The following is an 18396-nucleotide window of genomic DNA, read 5'->3' as shown; positions in this document are numbered from 1 at the left end:
GGTAAAAATCAGTAAGTATATGTGATTACAATGGAGAGAACTGCATCATAATCTGCATCCCTCCCCCTCCCCAGACTTCTCCCTAGAGGCCGCCACTTCAGTGACTTCTGTGTTCAGGCTTTCTGAACTTTGCCTCCATGTCTGGAAAGATCATCTGCTGCCATCTTGCTGTGGGAGAGGAGGGGACAGTCTGCACTCAACCCCCTTGGCTAGAGCCACTGTTTTCAGTTCCTTTGCTGTTTACCCTTGAAACTCAAAAATCTTATACTTCAAATTTTTGTTTTTATTGTTGTTCCAAAGTTTTAAAGTGTTTGTAGCCAGGGATATGCCAGGATGCCAGTGAACAAAGAATGAGTTTGGAATGTATCATCTCAAGTCTTTTCAAGCACTACAACTAAAATTTTAGGCTACAATGTGCCTGCGGGAAGTGAACGTACCACAGAGCATCCTGGGTATTTTCTTGAATAGTATTGTCACTTTCTCATTAAGTGACAGAGTAAGACTACCCACAGAGGGTTGGAAAGTTGCTGTCTGCCTGCACTGCAGCAGTCTGTACCTCGAGGACAGTATCTTCAGCAGATGATGCGCTGGTGTTTCATAGCCAAGAGAGGGGCCACAAACCTCGAGTGAGGGCTGTAGACGTGGTTTCCTGGGCAACGGTGAGAGTGCACTGAGGAAGGAGGACAACACAAACACCTCGTGCAAGACTAGCTAGACTGCGGGCAGCACTGGTGAGGCAGCATGGGCTCGGGAGTGAAGCAGGCCCTGAAACAGCGCCACCCACTCTCACTCATCAACCTGCAGGCAGCTGGATTTTCTTCCACTGAAGACTGGAACCCTTATGTCTGTCCAACTGACCCACCACGTGGAGGAGCCTGAGACCAGAGAGGGCGGTGCTTTTCCAACTCTCATCTTGTGGCTGCCATTATAGCTGTTACCATTGGGGCAGATCAGCCTGAGCTTCCTAGGAGGAAAAGTGATTCTGCTTAGAGGGGAGCCCACAGAGGTAACAGAAGGGAGTGGAATTTGGGTTGAGGGCCAAGGTGTATGTCCTGGCCCTAGACATGGGTTTTTGACCCTGTCTGACCCTTGTTCTAGCCCTGAGAGAGAGAACGTGTGCTCGATGGAAGGCCTCATGGGGAGGAGTCTGTGTCTTGTTCACAACTCTACCTCCAGCGTCCAGTGCAAGGCTGCTGTCGACTGGGCACTCAATACACACGGCAGAAAATGAGCAGTGACTTTTGTTGAACAGAAGTTTTCAATTTAATATAGTCAAAATTACCAAATGTCTTTATTGTTACTGCCTTTGTGTGCCTTGTTTAAGAAATCTGGCCATATCCCAAGGTTAAATAGATGTGCCAATAGACTATTTATAAAAGTTTAAAGGTTTGCTTTTTGTCCCACTTCTTAGTTGTAACGATTCATCTGTGAATTTCCTTCATCTCTGTATTTAAGCAGTCATTTTGTCTGCAAAGTGTCTTTGACGGTGTCTTTCCCACCCTTTCCTTTTCCTTGGCGTATGGTCTTAGCTAGGACCTCCACAGCTGTGACGAGGGGATGCTGGGGCAGGGCACTGCCTTGCTGCTGATTTTCATAGAAACACTTCTAAAATTCCCTTACCTAAATTTTATTCCCTGAATAAGATATTTGCTATAGGTTTTTGAGAAATGCTCTATAGTATGCAGAGGACATGCCTAGATGCTGTAACAGACTCTGCACGGCAAGCAGGGCTCTTGTGGTGGCTGGTCGGCGTTAGTGCCTCCTCCTCCTTCAGCAGATGTCCTGCCATCCTCGAGTGATTCCCCAGCTGCCACCCTCACAGTCGCCTTCCCGCCATGAGGAAGAGGAAAGAGCAGGGTAAAGGCACACTCCTTACCTTCTAAGGCATAATCCGTGATTGCCACAGCCACTTCCACCCAACGTCCCTTGGCCAGAACCTAGTCGTGTGGTCAGACCATGTGGTGTAGGAAGCTGGGAAGTGATGCAGAGTCAACCACACCCTCAACTAGAGCTGTGGCAAGGGGCAGAGCGAGGGGTGTGTGGGCTGTTTTCTGCTGCATGCCCACCTCGGACTCAGAAAGGGTCCTTCTGTGTATGCCTGGGTTCCTAAGTGCCTTTCTTTTTTAATTCTTAGTATAAATGAGTGGTGAATTTTATCAAAGCCTTTTAAATACCTGCATTCTTTTAAATGATCAGATTGCTTTCCTCTTTTAATCTTACAGTTTGATCTATGACAACATTTTCTAATGGTCATCCACCCTCGTAGGCCAGAGATTAAACCCGATTTGATCATGATGTATTGATTTTATCTTTCATGTGCACTGCTAGATTTAGTTTTCAATATTTTGTTAGGATTTTGTATCTTTTTCATGAGTGAGATAGATCTGTAGTTTTCCTTTCTCATATTTTCTTTGTTTGAAATTGCTATTAGTGCTGAATTGCCTAATAAAATGCATTAGTAGTCTTCCCAAATTCCCACTGGACCCTCTTTTTCTCTAGCCTCTGGAAAAGTTGGGCAAGATAGGATTTATTAGTTCTTTGAAGTTTGATTAAGCTTTGTGCATAAAGCTGTTTGATTTAATGTCTGGGATTTAGAGTGGGGGTAAGAGATGGAATACTCATTCACTCTCTTTACAAGCTGTTGCCATCTCTAAGTTTGTGCTTCTTCTTGAGTCCATTTTATTTTATATTTTCTTGAAGATTATTGTTTTCTTGAAGATTATTGATTATTATTATTGACATTTTTAAGTCTCAGTATATGTCTGTTCATATACTCTTTTGTTATTTTTAAAAATTATCTATCTGTAGTTAGAGCTTTAAATTTTTCTAATTTTAATTTCTACTATTGTTTGTTGTATCTTTTCTTCTCCTTGATCAGTCTCATGAGAGATTTGTCTGTTTTGTCAGTCATTTCAGAGCAGCAACTTTTGGTTTTATTGACTTTCTTGCTTATATTCCTGTTTTAAAAACATTACTTCTTACTCTTAACTCTTTTCTCCCTCATATAATAATTATTACAATGCATGCCTGCACGCCCAGTCATGTCTGACTCTGTGACCCCATGGACTAAACTGCCAGGGTCCTCTGTCCATGGAATTTTCCAGACAAGAATACTGGTGTGGGTTGCCATTTCCTTCTCCACAGGATCTTGCTGATCCAGGGATCTCACCTGAGTCTCTTGCGTCTCCTGTATCATAAGTGGGTTCTTTACAACTGTGCCACCTGGGAAGCCCATTTTCTCCCTCACACTTTATCATTTTATTCCCTTGTTTTAATAGCTTTTTTGTGTTAAATATTTATTTACAATCTTTTTTTAGGAAATGCATTTAAAGCCATAAGTTTGCTCTGTGTACCGCTTTACTGCATCCTCCAAGAGTATGTGCTACTTTCATTGTCACTCACTCAAAGTATTCTGTAATTTTCATTGTAATGTTCTCTTCACTGCATGAATCATTTAGGTGTACATTTCAAAGTATCCAGATATATATGTATGCATATATGTGCATGTATCTGTTTATATGTATTTTTAAGCAACATTTTTACTGTCAATTTTTATGTTTAATTATAATGTGCTGAGATAATATGGTTTGTATGATAGCAATACTTTGAAATTAATGAAGATTGCCTTATGACAATGTTTGGTCAATTTTTAATATATTCTATATTAACTTAAAAATGTATATTCTCTATTTGTTAGATGCATTTACTATCCACTAGTTCAAGTTTGTTAGTTTTGTTTTTTAAATCTGCTAAATGCTTATTAAATTTTGTGTGATTTATCTGTTTTTTATAAAAGTTCATTAAGATGTCTCATTATGATTGTGAATTTGCTTATTTTTTCCTTATAATTCCATTTTTGTTTATATACTTTGAGCCTATAGTGAAAGGTGTACAAATTCATGATTGTGGTATCTTTTTGTGAATTATTCCGTTAACTGTTAAATGTGACTCTATATCCTAGTGCTTTTTGCTTTGTATGCTTTTTTTTATATTACTGTTACTACACCATATTTTCTTTGGTTTGTATTAGCAAATGTGCTCTTACCGTCCTTCTGTGTTCATGCTCTGTGTGGTAGTGTTTTAGGTGTGTCTTCTGTCATCTAGATATAGTTGGGTTTTTATTTTGTTTTATTTACTTATTGTATTACTATTATTCTTTTGGCCATGCCACGCAGTGACCAGGGTTCGAACCCACCAGTGACCAGGGTTTGACCAGGGCTCGAACCATCCTGCAGTGGAAGTACAGAATCTTAGCCATTGGACTGCCAGGGAAGTCCTGTAGTCGGGTTTTTAAAAAGCAAATCTAATAATCCATGTGTCAATAGACTTTAAAATCTATTTGCATTCTTTGTCTCGTTATTGATATATGTGGACTTATTTGTATCACAAATAAGTCTCATAAATTTTTTTTGAAGCCTTAAAATTTATTTAAGTTCTTTTGTTTCCCAAAATGGCAGCATTTCATATGTGCAATCTGCACCTTGCTTTTTTAAAATCATGGTAAAATATGCAGAACATAAAATTTACCATTTTAACCATTTTTAAATACACAATTCAGTGGCATTAATTGTACTCATGATGCTGTGCAACCATCACCGTTACCCATTTCTGGAACCCTTTTGTCATCTCAGATAGAAAGTCTGTACCCATTAAATAGATTTCTGTTACCCCCAACCCCTGGCAAACCTCTGTTCTACCTTCTGTCTCTTAGTTTTCCTGTTCCAGGCACCTCATATAGGTGGATTCATACAGTATTGTGCTTTTGTGTCTGGCTTTTTTCACTAACATAATATTTTTAGGGTTCATCCATGTCGTAGCCTGTATTAGTACTTTATTCTTTTTCCAGGTTGATTAATATCCCACTGTATCATAGACCACATTTGTTTATCCACTGATTGTCCATCATCTGTTGATAGACACTTGGGTTGTTTCTACCTTTGACTATTGTGCATAATGCAGCCACAAACATGGGTGTGCACGTGTCTGTCTGAGTTCTTGCTTTCATTTCTTTGGGGTATATACCTAGAAGTAGAATTGCTGAATTATATGGTAACTTATTATTTAACCTTTTGAGGAAACACATTACTGGTTTTCACAATGACTACACCATTTTATATTCCCACCAGAAATACAGAGTACCACTTTTGTGTTTTCTGATTACCATTTTTTCCTCGCTTCCCTTTTTGCCTGATTTATGTTTTAAAAACTAATGGCAAAGTGGAGGAAGCTGAAGGTGAGGAGACATCACAACAGCACAGACAAAAGTGATGGTGACCTGGACTCGGGCGGAGACGGCAGGGTGAGGAGAGCCACAGATTAGGAGACGCTGCAAACTGTGTGTAAAGAGACATACACATTTTTCACTCATTTATTCATTCCACAAATATTTTTTATGCCTGTGATTTCAGGGATAGAGAAAACAGAAATTAACAAGAAAAGTTATGGTCCCTGCCGTCTCAACACTCACAGTCCAGCTGGGGAGACAGACATGAATATAACAGTCACATACACAGAGATCGTGGTGGATGTGTGGCAAAGGAACAGCGATGGGCAGAGGGTAATGGGGGAACTGACCAAGTATGACAGCCAGGAAGATTTTCCTGAGGAAGGGAATGGTTTTGGATGAGGAGGAGTTAATCAGGAGTTAATGAGGCAGACGTGGATTCAAAGTGGGTCGATAAGAGCATTCTAGGCAGAGGAAATAGCAGGTACAAAGGCCATATGGCAAGAGAGAGAGGGCACCGGGTTCTGGGAACAGAAAGGAGGCCAGTGCCATCTGTGTAATATTGTTCATTATACCAAAATGTACAAAATAATCTGAATGTTCATCACTCTATACTGATGTTACTACAGAGTGGGATACAGTGCAGTCATTACAGTGACATAAATCTATTTACATGTAATATTAACTCTCATATTGATAAGTAATAAAAGCAAGCTGTCATATTGATTACTAACTTTGATACATAGTAAAATCACATTGAAATTGTATAGAATATGATCTTGTTTTTATTTATGTATTATATGTAATCAAACAGCATATAGTTATTGATAACATGCATAGTTTTACAGAAAAACTCTGAAATATATTCACCAAATGGTCATCTCTAGGGAGCAGGATTCTGAATTATTTAAATTTTTTCTTTTTATTTATATTCTAAAAAACTACAACAAATGTTATTTTCTTGTATCAAGAAGACAATTAGCAAAGACATTTCTGAGCCAGAATCAGAAGACTTGGTAACCTCTTGGATATGAAAAAAGAGAGAAAGGCAGTCATCAGAAATGACTTGGGGTCATGTCACTGGGTAGGTGATGACACCACAAATGCAGAGAGACTACAGCAAGAGCAGGGTGAAGGCTGAAGGAGAAGGTCAGAACTTAAGGTGTGGACACCCTAAGTTGAAGGTGGAAATGTCTGATAGGCAGTAGGGAAATGGTTTTGGAGCCTAATCGTGTCACACGCTGCTGTGAGGTAAATGCAGTGCAGAGGTCCTTGCACTTTCTGGTTAGGGAGGCTGTTGACCACCTTTGAGAGTTAGAAGGAGGCAGGAAGATGGTCCGAGAGCAGTAGATTAAAGAATGAATGGGGATGAGGAAGGATGAGCAGCAAGTGAGGAAACCCTTACCTGATGTTTGTGAAAGAAGAAAATGAGACTTTGGTGACACAGATTTACAAATCTTCTACATAAAGTTTTTTTAAAAAGAAAGTGAAAGTTGCTCAGTCATGTCCAACTCTTTGCAGGCCTATTCTCCAGGCCAGTAGTAGGTAGCTGTTCCCTTCTCCAGGGGATCTTCCCAAGCCAGGGATTGAACCCAGGTCTCCTGCATTGCAGGTGGTTCTTTACCAGCTGAGCCACCAGGGAAGCCCAAGCATACTGGAGTGGGTAGCCTATCCCTTCTCCAGTGGATCTTCCTGTACCAGGAATCGAACTGGGGTCTCCTGCATAGCAGGCAGATTCTTTACCAACTGAGCTACCAGGGAAGCCCAAAGTTTTAAAAAGTAGTCAATAAATAAAATCACCCAGCAAAGTGTGTAGAGTGAGAAAAGAAGTGTGCCTAGCTTGGATCTCGGTGACTAAACATATCTTGAACTAGGTATAAAATTCTAGATTGTCAGTTTTTCCTCTCCATGCTATAAAAATATTGTTCTACTGTTTTCCATTATTTCTAACACAAAGTCTTTGGTCAGTCTAGGTAATGTCTTTTCTCTCTGGTGTTTTTACAATTTTCTTTTTATCTTTGATTTTTCTTTTTATTTGCTTTTTTGAGGTTCATTAGTTTTCTGAAATCTGAGGACCCACAACTGGAAAGCACAGGTATCCTCCAAGTATAACTCTCTTCTGCTTCTCTTTTCTGTCCTGTAATGCTTATCAGTCATGCGTGACCCCCTAACTAGGGACCATTTCTCTTCATCTCTCCCATGTTTCTAACTTCTTTGTCATTTTATGCTGAATCTGGATCTAACTCTTTATCTTTGTTTATCCTTTCTGACTTTTAATTATTGCTTTTATCCAGGTCATATGTACATAGTTTAAAGAGCTAAATAGGGGATTCCCTGACTGTCCAGTGGTTAGGACGCTGCATTTGCACTGCCGAGGGCCTGGGTTTGAGCCCTGGTCAGTCCATGGGGTCGCTAAGAGTCACACAAGACTGAGTGACTTCACTTTCACTTTTCACTTTCATGCATTGGAGAAGGAAATGGCAACCCACTCCAGTGTTCTTGCTTGGAGAATCCCAGGGACGGGGGAGCCTGGTGGGCTGCCCTCTATGGGGTCACACAGAGTCAGACACAACTGAAGTGACTCAGCAGCAGCAGCAGCAGCAGCAGCAGCAGGGAACTAAGTCCTGAAAGCTATGTGGCTCAGTCAAAAAAAAAAAAAAAAAAGTCTAATAATTATACAAGGTTTATGACCAAAAAATGTAGTTCCTGGTAATTGTTCCTTATTTTCTGATCTCCAGACGCTTTTGGCCCTTAACCAAATCTTTTAGTATTTGCCTCCATAAATCTAAATAACATGCCTGCATCGCTGCTTCTTGGCTTTTCAGTTTCAGCATGATCTCTTGTTTTTGTGCCATGAAAGATGTGGATTTAGCCTTTTCCTCTTCCTACTCACACCTAACCCCCTCCCAACATGCACGTGGCCTGTTCCCAGACATCAGATGTACTTTGTTAGATCAGTAGTGTTTTTATGACTGTGAAAACACATCTGAGGTTTGATTACTGTTCTTCCTCAACTTCTTTCTCTTCTCCCTCACGTTAATACTTAGTTTTTAAATGTATCGAGCACTAACTTAACCCTTAACTCTTCTCTGCTTGTGTAAGTGCTTTCTCAACACATGCAAACACGCTAGGTGCTCAGTGGCCTGGTCTGGAGGAAGCCTTTCCTGCCGCCGTCAAGGTCCTGCTCCTAAGGGGCTGGTTCTCAGCCCTAGGTGCGGTTCTCCTTACCCTCCTTCCAGCATTGGTCCCAGGGTTTCCTTTGCTTCTTCCGCATATCTGACCCCCTGGCTCCTGGATAGCATTATCTTCCTCATTCTTGATTCACTGCATTGTTTTCAGGCAGCATGTCGTCCAGCAGCTTCCCAAGCAAGAGTGATGGAGAGAATGTTTTCAGACTGTGCGTGTCTGAAAGTGTCATGTCTGTCCTCACACTAAGATGGTCACTTTGGATGGATGGTAGGGTTTTCAACTTCAACTAATTAAGTTTTCCTTTAGGATTTGGAAGGCTTTGCTGCATTTTCTTCTAGTTTCTGGTGTTGTTATGAAATTTTTTCTCACCCTTTGTATGAAACCTGTATTATTCTTTCTAGAACCTTCTGGGATCTTCTTTCTGGTCCCTGTGCTCTGAAATCTCCACGAAGTAGATTTGTGGGAAGGTTACCTTTGAAGGACTCACACTTTATAAGGGTTTTTGATGCAGCTCCTACCTTCTGTAGCTCAGACGCTGTCTCCTGTAGCAGCGGCCAATCTGAACTCAAGCTTTGGGCCACTAGGGACCAGCAGAGGGCCCAGACAGCACTTGGCAGCTGCAGACCCACCCCTCTGGCTCACAGTTTCTTTTCACATCCAACAATCTCCTTTACTCTCCTCTTTGTTTGGCATGAATTTTGACACATTATTTAAAATATTAAAATAATAAATGTTAAAATAATTGTACTTAGGAATTCTATAACAGGAAAGTTTCTGCAAGCATCTCGTCCACCATATAACCAGATGCAGAGGCCCTCCTGCCTTCATGCAGCACTCTGTCGGAGGAAGCACACCAGGGCTTCAGGGCTTCCCTCAGCAACTCTGGGAGACCAGGCAGTCAAGTGGCAGAATTCCCATGTCCTGGCTCTAGACGCTGAAACAAATAACTTGGATCAGGTAACATGGGAAACTAGTAGCAGAGCTGATATTAAACCTGCATATGAAGCTCTTTTCCATGAACTGTGCTCAGGAAGAGAACACTATGGGTCCTCTCTAGTCACGAGCTGAAGCTGTGGGGTGGCTAATGAGCCTTCCAAAGCCTCTCAGGGGTGCAGCTTACAGGTAGGTTGTTCGGAGTCTGTCCAGATGCTCAATTCTTACATGAGTTGAAGAAAGTGTCCTGTCCCTCTTCATACTGAAAAACCTCAGGCCTATAAATGCCTCGGTCATGCGGCACGAGAGGAAGATCCTGCAGGAGCGTGTGAAGCAGTTTCATGGTCATCAACACTGAGAGGTCTTCAAGGATGACACAGCAGAGAAGGTGCTGGCCGCCTGAGCCACAGGGTACTTACTGCCTGTCTGACTCCAGGACCTCAGGGTGGGAGGTGGATGCTCAGACAGGTCTACTCAGCCTGCTACTCTGTGGATTCTGAGTACGTGGAAGACCTGTGTTACCACATGTGACAGCACTCACCTGTGTTTCTGCCCCAGTCGTGTCTCCCTCCTCCACATGCTGACATGGAGTGAAAGTGCGACAAAGCCTGGGTCCACCTCTAGGTCCCTTAGGTTTTGCTCATAGGCAAGGTCTGGCTGAGAAGTGAACTGGCATTCAGTGATGTTGGCTGGGTTGGGATGGTTGATGGGAGAATGGCTCAGTGCTCACCAGCTTACAGCTCTCCTGGAACAAGGGCAGTGGGCATCAAGGGAAGGAGGTAATGGATGCCAGTGGACATTGACTGGAATATTGTTTATTCTGCCGACTGCTGTGTTATGAAACCCATGATTTTCACTAGTCTCTCTCTTCTGTGTTGGTCACTGGAGAACATCATCCCAGTGGATCTATTTTCACAGAAACAGGAGAATCAGGTAACTAAAGGTCGTGTCTGACCCAGCGTGCCGGCCAGCCTTCCCTCATAGGTATATGCACGCTTGTCTTCATCTCCTCGCTGGGTGCCTTTGACACGCTGTGTTGTTTTATCCACAGGTACTGTGATTGCTTTGCTAACGGGGACTTTTGCAACAACTGCAATTGTAATAATTGTTGCAACAATTTACGTCATGAAATCGAAAGGTTTAAGGCCATTAAGGTAAAAATTTCCTTTAAATACACTCATGTTGACACATATATGTGGAATCTAGAAAAATGGTACAGATGAACTTATTTGCAGGGCCAGAATAGAGATACAGATGTAGGGAATGGACGTGTGGACACGGGGAGTGTGGGAAGGGGAGGGTGGGACAAACTGAGAGATTAGGATTGACATACACACACTGCCATGTGTAAAGCACATAGCTAGAGGGAACGTGCTCTATAGACAAGGAGCCCAGCTTTGTGTTCTGTGATGACCTAGAAGGGTGGGATGGGGAGTGGGAGTGGGAGGCAGGCCCAGGAGGGGGGGTTTTGTGTGCCGATAGCTGACTCACTTCATTGCAGCAGAAACTAACACAACATTGTAAAGCAACTAGACTCCAGTTAAAAAAATGCATTTAAAAGTTCCAGGAATATTCACAAAACAATCTCTACAGGTTTCTAATTTCAATATTGGGGAAACCCCAAAGTATTGAAGAGTATACATTAAACAGGACTCTCTTCATGAAGGAGGGGCACTGGCCATGACCAGAAGCTGCTGTGAGAGTGGCAGCCAGAGAAAGACCTTTATTCTCCAACCGGTATCAGGAGGCTTAGAGGGGCAGCAGGGTCCCAGAAGTTTCCGGGTTAAGGACATGCAGATATCCATTTTGTCTTGATTTGGGGTTTGGAAATTTAGATTGTGTTCTGTAGCAGATAAGCCTAAGTTCAAAGAGCATAGTTTGAAAAGGAATAGATGGTTCACTGTGTGAAGAAACCTTGATGAAAGCTCTCAGCCATTGTTAGTTTGGGCTGATTTTTATTCTTCTTGGCTTTGGGCGAAAGGGAGAATCTAGAGGTGAACAGCACCTTGGAGAGCCCCTCAGGCCACCTGCTAAAGACTAAATGCAGGAGAGAGGTTAACCGCCACCCCTCCACACCCCCGGTGACGAAAGACCACCGGAGAAGGGAGCACAGCCCACCTGCCCAGGCCATGTCTCGGCGCCCTCTCACTTACCAGAGGAAACTTGGACTTGAGGCTCTCATACTGTGCCATGGTTAGTCTGGTTTTTTCTAAAATAATTTAATTTGCCTCGATTTATAGATAAATCAATTGAAAATCAGTTTTGATACCGGCAGATCCACAGGACAGAAAAAAATAGTGATTCATCTGAAGTTCAACACAGTTGTATTTTCTTTAGGCATAAAGAACACTATCTGCAATTAAAAGTATAAAAAGTTTTATTTAAAAATCATGGAAAGCTGGTAGCAGTGTAAATTGGTGCAAGCACTTCGGAAAATTGTTTGGCAGTAGTTACTAAAGTTAAACCTCTGTTTGTGCTGTGCCCGGCAGTTTCATTCCTGAAAATACAACCCCTAGAAATGAGTGTACATGTCCACCAGGGGCTTGTACAAATATGTTCACAGCAGCTGTGTTCATAATAGCCCCAAACTGGAAACAAGCCGGGTGCCTCTCTGTGCTGGACTGGATAGGTCTGCAGTATATGATGGGTTACACATGTCAGTGGGAAAGGAAGACCTCCATCTCTGCCACAGCCCAGACAGCCTCACAGACACTGCACTGGTGAAAGAAGTCAGATGACAAAGAGTACATGCTGAAGGGTTCCACTTAGCTGAAGCTGCAGAACAGCAAAATTAAAGCAGCGCAAGTCAGAAGATGGGTTCCCACTGGGGTGTGTTGATGGGCAGAAGACATGAGGGACCTCGGGTGGGGAGATGGACTGTCCTCTGACCTGGCCTGGGTGGGGGCCACATGGGGGTCACACGGGGGTCACAAATGCCCCAATTCATCATATCCCACCATCCCTTCTGCTTCACTAAAAAGTAGAACACACACCAAAGGGTCCTCACTGCAAAGGCCCTTCTGCAGAGCCAGGCTCTGGTGTCAAGACGGATCCCCACACTCATGGTGAGGGGAGAAGGAGCATGGGGCTGCCGCTGTGATGTCCATATTGCCCCAACCCAGCTTAATAAAGAGAACAGGGCCATCTTGTTAGAGAGGTGATTGAGACCTGGGGCTGACCGTGAACTCAGAGACCAAATGCCATCCCTGGGCCACAATCTTCTGACCCCTCGGCGCCTCAGTTTCTTCATCCATCGGGCGCCAAGAGGAGGGGTGGTGTTTGCTCCACAAGGTTGTGTGAGGCTTCAGTGAGAGAATGCATACATCGCACAGAAAGATGCCTGGAACACAGTGCACGTTTAATAAATGTGAGCTGGTAGCAGAGTGCTGTGATCCCAACTATTAACATCTCAGGAAACAGTGTACACAGGCGCCGGGAAGGAGCTGTGTTCAAATGGACACAGTGATTTTCTTTGCATCTTTACCGTCCACTATTCCACCTTTAAGTATTCAAGAGAATGGAGCAGGACCAGGGTAGAGGCCCGCTGCTCGTCGTGGCCGCTCCTGAAGTTACAGCTAGACCCAGTTATGGCAAGCCAGATACGTGGCACTAAGCATTGTTTTAAGTAATAAAATATATCTTGATGGAGTTTTGCATTTTCTGTCTTAGGCATGTCTTGATAGAAATCCAGAAGCTTTCCAACCAAAAATTGGGAAAGGAAAACTGGGTGATGTGAAGCCTCGACATAACAAAGGATGTAATTGCAAGAGGTCGGGCTGCCTTAAGAACTACTGTGAGTGCTATGAGGTCAGTCAACAATTGCCAAGCATTATTTTTAAAAGCCAGGTAAATGGTCTAAGTAACTTTGTGGTTAAAAATTTAATTAAGAATTTAATTTTCTTCCTTCCAGGGCTTCTAAAGAGCACTCATCAATCTACCTTAATGTCTCAAACATAAATTTCACTTTATGAAGCAAGGGCTCCTTTGGGAGCATGTTGTCCCCACTGAGCTCGCCCCGAGTGTCCCGGGAGGGTGCCCAGTGCCACAGCCCTGCCCGCTCTACGGCTGCTGATCTGATGCTGGAGCCACCCTCAGGGGCCGGCAGTCTGTTGGCTCCCCGAGGTGGGCTTCTGCCCAGCTGAGCAGAGCAGAGATGCTCTGGGAGGGCAGTGAGGACAGCCTTGTCCCCAGACGAGCCTTCCCCTGGGTGCTTCGAGGGGGCAGCTTCCAAGTGGACAGAGACCAGAATGCACAGCTGCCCTTGCTGCTGGGGAGATGCTGACCAGTTCTCAGACAGAGCTTTGTTTCCTTCCTCAAAAGATTTAAAGGCAGTAGAAGGACTGGTTTTCTCCTTTAGGTTCATCCCTCACTCACCTCCTTTTTCTGTCTCTCTCTGTCTTTCTTTGTGTTGAAGGGAAAGGAAGAAAGAGGGAGGAAGGGAACCCTCAGGCCTTGTCAGTGAAGCAGCCGAGAAGCCCCTCCTGCAAAGACTCTGATTTGCTTGAGGTCTCTTGGGGATGTTCCTGTGAACTTTATTTTTAGAAGATTGTCATAGAAGGTCAGGCTTCAGTAAAGTCTTCCTGATTCTGGAGATCCGGCAGACCTAGCAATCCGCTAGCTCACATTTTGAAAATAGAGTAAAAAACACTGTAGAGCTGAAGGTACAGGAAGGCAGTGGCCTCACCCGGTGGAGCTGCTCTCAAACCTCCTCTCAGTGCCTCCGCTCTGCTCCGCGCCCCCGCTGCTGCCCCAGGGCCCTGGCACCCTGGGGCAGTGTGCCAGCCGCTTTCCCCAGCTGGGCAGAGGGCCTGCAGCGCCTGGTATCACAGCAGACTAGAAATTCCAGACAACCTCCTGCTCAGAACTCCCAGAGGTGCAAACGAAAGCACACCCCTTTAGACGCAGGTCTGAGTTTCCCTGAGGGAAACCCCCAGGGGCTGAAACCATGAGGAGGCCAGAAACGAGCTAGTCTTCCCGCTGCCCCCAGGTCTGGCTGGCACAAGGGGTTGGCCCCCGGCCCTGAGTGTCACACGACCATGTGACAAGAAACAATGTCCCCCCAACAAGGAAGAGAGAAGGCCCTCCCCTACAACGCCCACCACAGGCCTGGCCTCGGGGGGGTTTCGTGTTTCACCCATGCTCTCAGTGCTGAAGGAGAAGGCTGTCTGGGCGGCTGGAGTTCTAGAATCGGCCAGGGCAGGCTTCCTTCAGAACAAGGGTCAGGTAGAGTCTTCACTGTGTGCCCCCTGGGTGAGGGAGAGACCCAGCTCTCCTCAGGGCTCACACCCACACCCACACACCTGCCTTCAGGAGCCCCCTCCCTCTCTCACCCCGGGTGGCGGCGACGTGGATGGAAATGTGCCTTTCTCCTTACATCACCGTCACTCATCCATCTTCACTTCTCCCCTCCCCTTTTTTTCTGGTATGAATATTGCGATTACTACATGTGTGTACACACAAATATAAAACATTATTTAAGGTCCAAATAGTTTTTGTCAGTTTTTGATGAATTCTAGGGCAACCTAGTTTTATTAAAGCATTTTATGTTACCAGGCCAAAATTATGTGTTCTTCTATTTGCAAATGCATTGGTTGCAAAAATTATGAAGAAAGCCCAGAACGAAAAACACTAATGAACATGCCAAACTACATGGAAATTGGAGGTTTTGAAGGCGGCCATCATTTGTCACCAACAAAATTTTCAGGACTGCCAAAATTCAGAAAAGATAGGTAGGTACTCTGAACTCAGCCTCTTAATAAGGGAATTCAAGGATAACTTGAGAGGGAAGTTGGGACTTCCTGGTGAAACAGGGCTTAGGATTAAGCGCTTCCACTGCAGGAGGCATGGGTTCAGTCCCTGGTCGGGGAAACTAAGGTCCTGTAAGCCTCACCTCACAGCCAAGAAAAAATTTAAGAGGAGAGTTAAAATGGTTTCCACACTGGAAAGAAAGCATTTTTGTCTGTGGGAAGGCAGGAGATGAGGGATAGGGAAGGGAGCCTCCAGCTTCTCTATCTTGACCAGCCCTCGATCCCACACTGTGTTACCCCAGAGGCGCCCCGCTGCCCAAACCCCTCGGTCCTCTTTGTCCTCCTAGCTCAACCTTTCGGTCCTCACTGTCTGCGTTGCCCCTGTTTTGTACAAGAGCAGAGGGCCTCCAGGCCCTCAGGTGGCAAAGGCCTGATCTCTAGACAGCACATGCCTAAACCGCTCTTCACCACAGGAAGTGACGTGAGAAGCGCTCTCAGTGCGTGCTGTACACCTCACTAAAGGGCGTGTAGAGCCCACTTTAGTGGCGTGTCGTTCCGTGTAATTATTTTGAGGCCATTTTTTAATATTTTGTAATAATTACAAAAAATATTTGTGATTATTATACTCCTAGGAAGTCTCAAAGGTTGAGTAATAATTTTATTAGATATTGGACTAGATTCACCTGTTTAAAAAAATTTCCTTGAGTTTGATGGGATGGGTCATGTCATGATAAACTACCAGATGTCATTAATTAATTGATAACATGTAGAAAAGACAAATTCCTGCTTTGTTGGTTAGAGACATCAGGAATACTCATCACTGTGACCTGAAGAGGTCTTTATTAGTAAAAATGTACTGAAGCATGGCTGCATCTTCTGTGAAATTACATGTGGAAACATTATTGCCTGACATGGTGATGCTGAGTATCTGATGGAATGTCACAGGGACTCTATACTCTGGAGTCCGGTCTCAAAATGTTAAGACTCTTGACCTGAGGCCAGCCCTGTTCATTCATCTGCAACAAAAGTCATTGTGTATTGCCTTGACAGATTTAAACCAATCCCAATGTCTATATTTTCATAATCTAGAGGTTTGCTAAATTTTCTCAATTTGAGCATGACTTGGGCAACTATCTAGCTAAGTCACAGTTGCCCCCGCAGCCCAGTGAGGAAGTGACTGGTCCTGTATGACGTGGTTCACCTGACTTTCAGAACCACTTCAGGGATGCTGGGGGTGTTGAGAGGCAAGCTGACAGTGTGCCCCCAGGAGGCGACTCCTCAGAGCCCCCGGGCCCCTGGGGAGGAGGGGCCAGCGCCCAGAGCCCGCTGTGCTGGGGCCGCTTTCCTCAGGCAGACAGACTGTGAACGGAGCCCAGACCACGGCTTGTCTTGGCTAAGACTCCTGCTGCTTCAACCCCTGAGCAGCCTGCAGGCTTGATGCTGCAGCCCAGGTTTCCGGGCTCCTTTGTGGATCTAAGTTTGAGAAAATGCAGAATCTTCAGGGAAAAGGATGTCTAGGAGCTGACAGACTCATCTGTCCTCTGCATTCTTCTTCTAAAAGCAGTCCTATATATGGTCACAGGGCATATAATTTCCAGTATTAAGAAAACAACATTAGATTTTACCAGTGGCACTCTTTAAAGTACTATAACAAGCATGTCCCCTGGACTGTGAAAGGTATTTAAAACAGTGGAGTGACTGAATGTGGCCTTCAACTGGTTTGCTTTGACAGGCGGCCGACCTCGTGCATCTCCTGGGAGGTGGTGGAAGCCACATGCGCCTGCCTGCTGGCCCAGGGCGAAGAAGCAGAGAAGGAGCACTGCTCAGAGTGCCTGGCGGAGCAAATGATCCTAGAGGAGTTTGGCAGATGCTTGTCACAGATTCTCCATATTGAGTTTAAATCCAAAGGGCTGAAAATTGAGTAGAGTACAGCATGAAATACACATGTGTGTAGGTTTTGGCTCCGTATTCTGAAGGAAATCTGTAGTTTAGAAAGATTATTTTAAGGAGCATGAGGCTGTGTCTGTACCAATAGCTTCATCATTAAAAACAAATTTTCTCCCTGCATCAGGACACTGAGGGGCTACTCAGAGTCTCTAAGGGATTTGGTGACTGAAATCATCCACCACGTTTTGAGGAAGTGCATGACCCTACTGTTGTTGTCTGGGCCCAAGGAGACAGCGTGGGTTCCTGTAATCCTGGGAGAATGGTCTGCACTAGCATTGAGTAATGGAGGGTGGAAGCAGGCCCTGGAGAGAAATACAAGTCCTTTCCTATTGACTTCACCCTCTCCAGGGAATTTTCCTCCTCTGGAGGTTTCTCTGCATGAAAAGCCATAATGATTTTTCCCCTAAATTGTTTAGAAATAAATTCCCCAGATAGGCTGCTAAGGTATAATGTAAAATCTGTAGAGAACTACTAAATACCTTGGAGAATTTCTGAGTGTAAATATTTCCCTGGAGTCTCAGAAATTACTAGTCTCCTCTAGGGTCACCATGAAGTGCAGACAGTGGGGTTGGTTTGATCAGTAGCCTTTTGAGTTGTGGGGCTGAAATTCTCTAGTTTCTTATATGTTTCTATTTAAATTGTGGAAAAGCTCTATCATCCAATTAACTTCTCCATAATTACTGTTATAATATTACTATCGTTTGTAAAATATGGTTAAAATAACTAATTTGCAGAAGTCGGCAGGAAAGATAAGTTATTAAGTTGACTCTCTTTTGGTTCTATTGTAAAAGCAAAGAGGAATAAGAATTTCAAACGTCTTCCATTATTGCAATTAACTTAATAGCTGAACATATTTTTGTTATGTTTCTGTGTTCTTTAAGAGTGTTGGCCCTTGGAGAACGTTTAAAAAGCTCGCTTACACACACACCACTTAAAGAAGCGGGGTCCTGGATCTGGTCACTGGGCACATCAGCGAGCAAGGAGTCGAGGAGCAGGCTGAGATCTGTAGAGCTCGTTTGGAACAGCCTGGCTCTGATGGGGACCAAAGGGGGGTTTGTTGTTGTTCAGTCACTTAGTCGTGTCCGACTAGTTTGTGACCCTGTGAACTGCAGCAAGCCAGGCTTCACCGTCCTTCACTGTCTCCTTGAGTTTGCTCAAACTCATGTCCACTGAGTCGATGATGCCCTCCAACCATCTCATCCTCTGTTACCCCTTCTCCTCCTGCCTTCAGTATTTCCCAGCATCAGGGTCTTTTCTAATGAATCAGCTCTTTGCATCAGGTAGCCAAACTATTGGAGCCTCAGCTTCAACATCAGTACTTCCAATGAATATTCAGGATTAATTTCCTTTACAACT

At 44.2% G+C, this 18396-nt stretch overlaps 1 protein-coding gene across 6 annotated transcripts in view; it reads left to right on the top strand.

Moving 5' to 3' along the window:
• TESMIN (testis expressed metallothionein like protein) overlaps window positions 1–17902 on the top strand; it is a 41612-nt gene extending 23710 nt beyond the window's left edge. For 2 of the 6 annotated variants that reach the window (XM_059882938.1, XM_059882939.1), the window contains 4 exons: window positions 10398–10500; window positions 13016–13192; window positions 14900–15075; window positions 16826–17902. In XM_059882938.1, coding sequence (XP_059738921.1) covers window positions 10398–10500; window positions 13016–13192; window positions 14900–15075; window positions 16826–17018 — 649 coding nt within the window. In that variant the 3' untranslated portion in view covers window positions 17019–17902. The other 4 variants (XM_024987163.2, NM_001205903.3, XM_024987164.2 and 1 more) reach the window with 4 other exon arrangements.
• Window positions 17903–18396: the final 494 nt, after the last annotated feature.

Source organism: Bos taurus, chromosome 29 (genome assembly GCF_002263795.3).
Source record: "Bos taurus isolate L1 Dominette 01449 registration number 42190680 breed Hereford chromosome 29, ARS-UCD2.0, whole genome shotgun sequence".
Classification (NCBI taxonomy): Eukaryota; Metazoa; Chordata; class Mammalia; order Artiodactyla; family Bovidae; genus Bos; species Bos taurus.
Note: the sequence above shows the minus strand (reverse complement) of the source record. Positions and strands in the feature narration are given on the sequence as shown.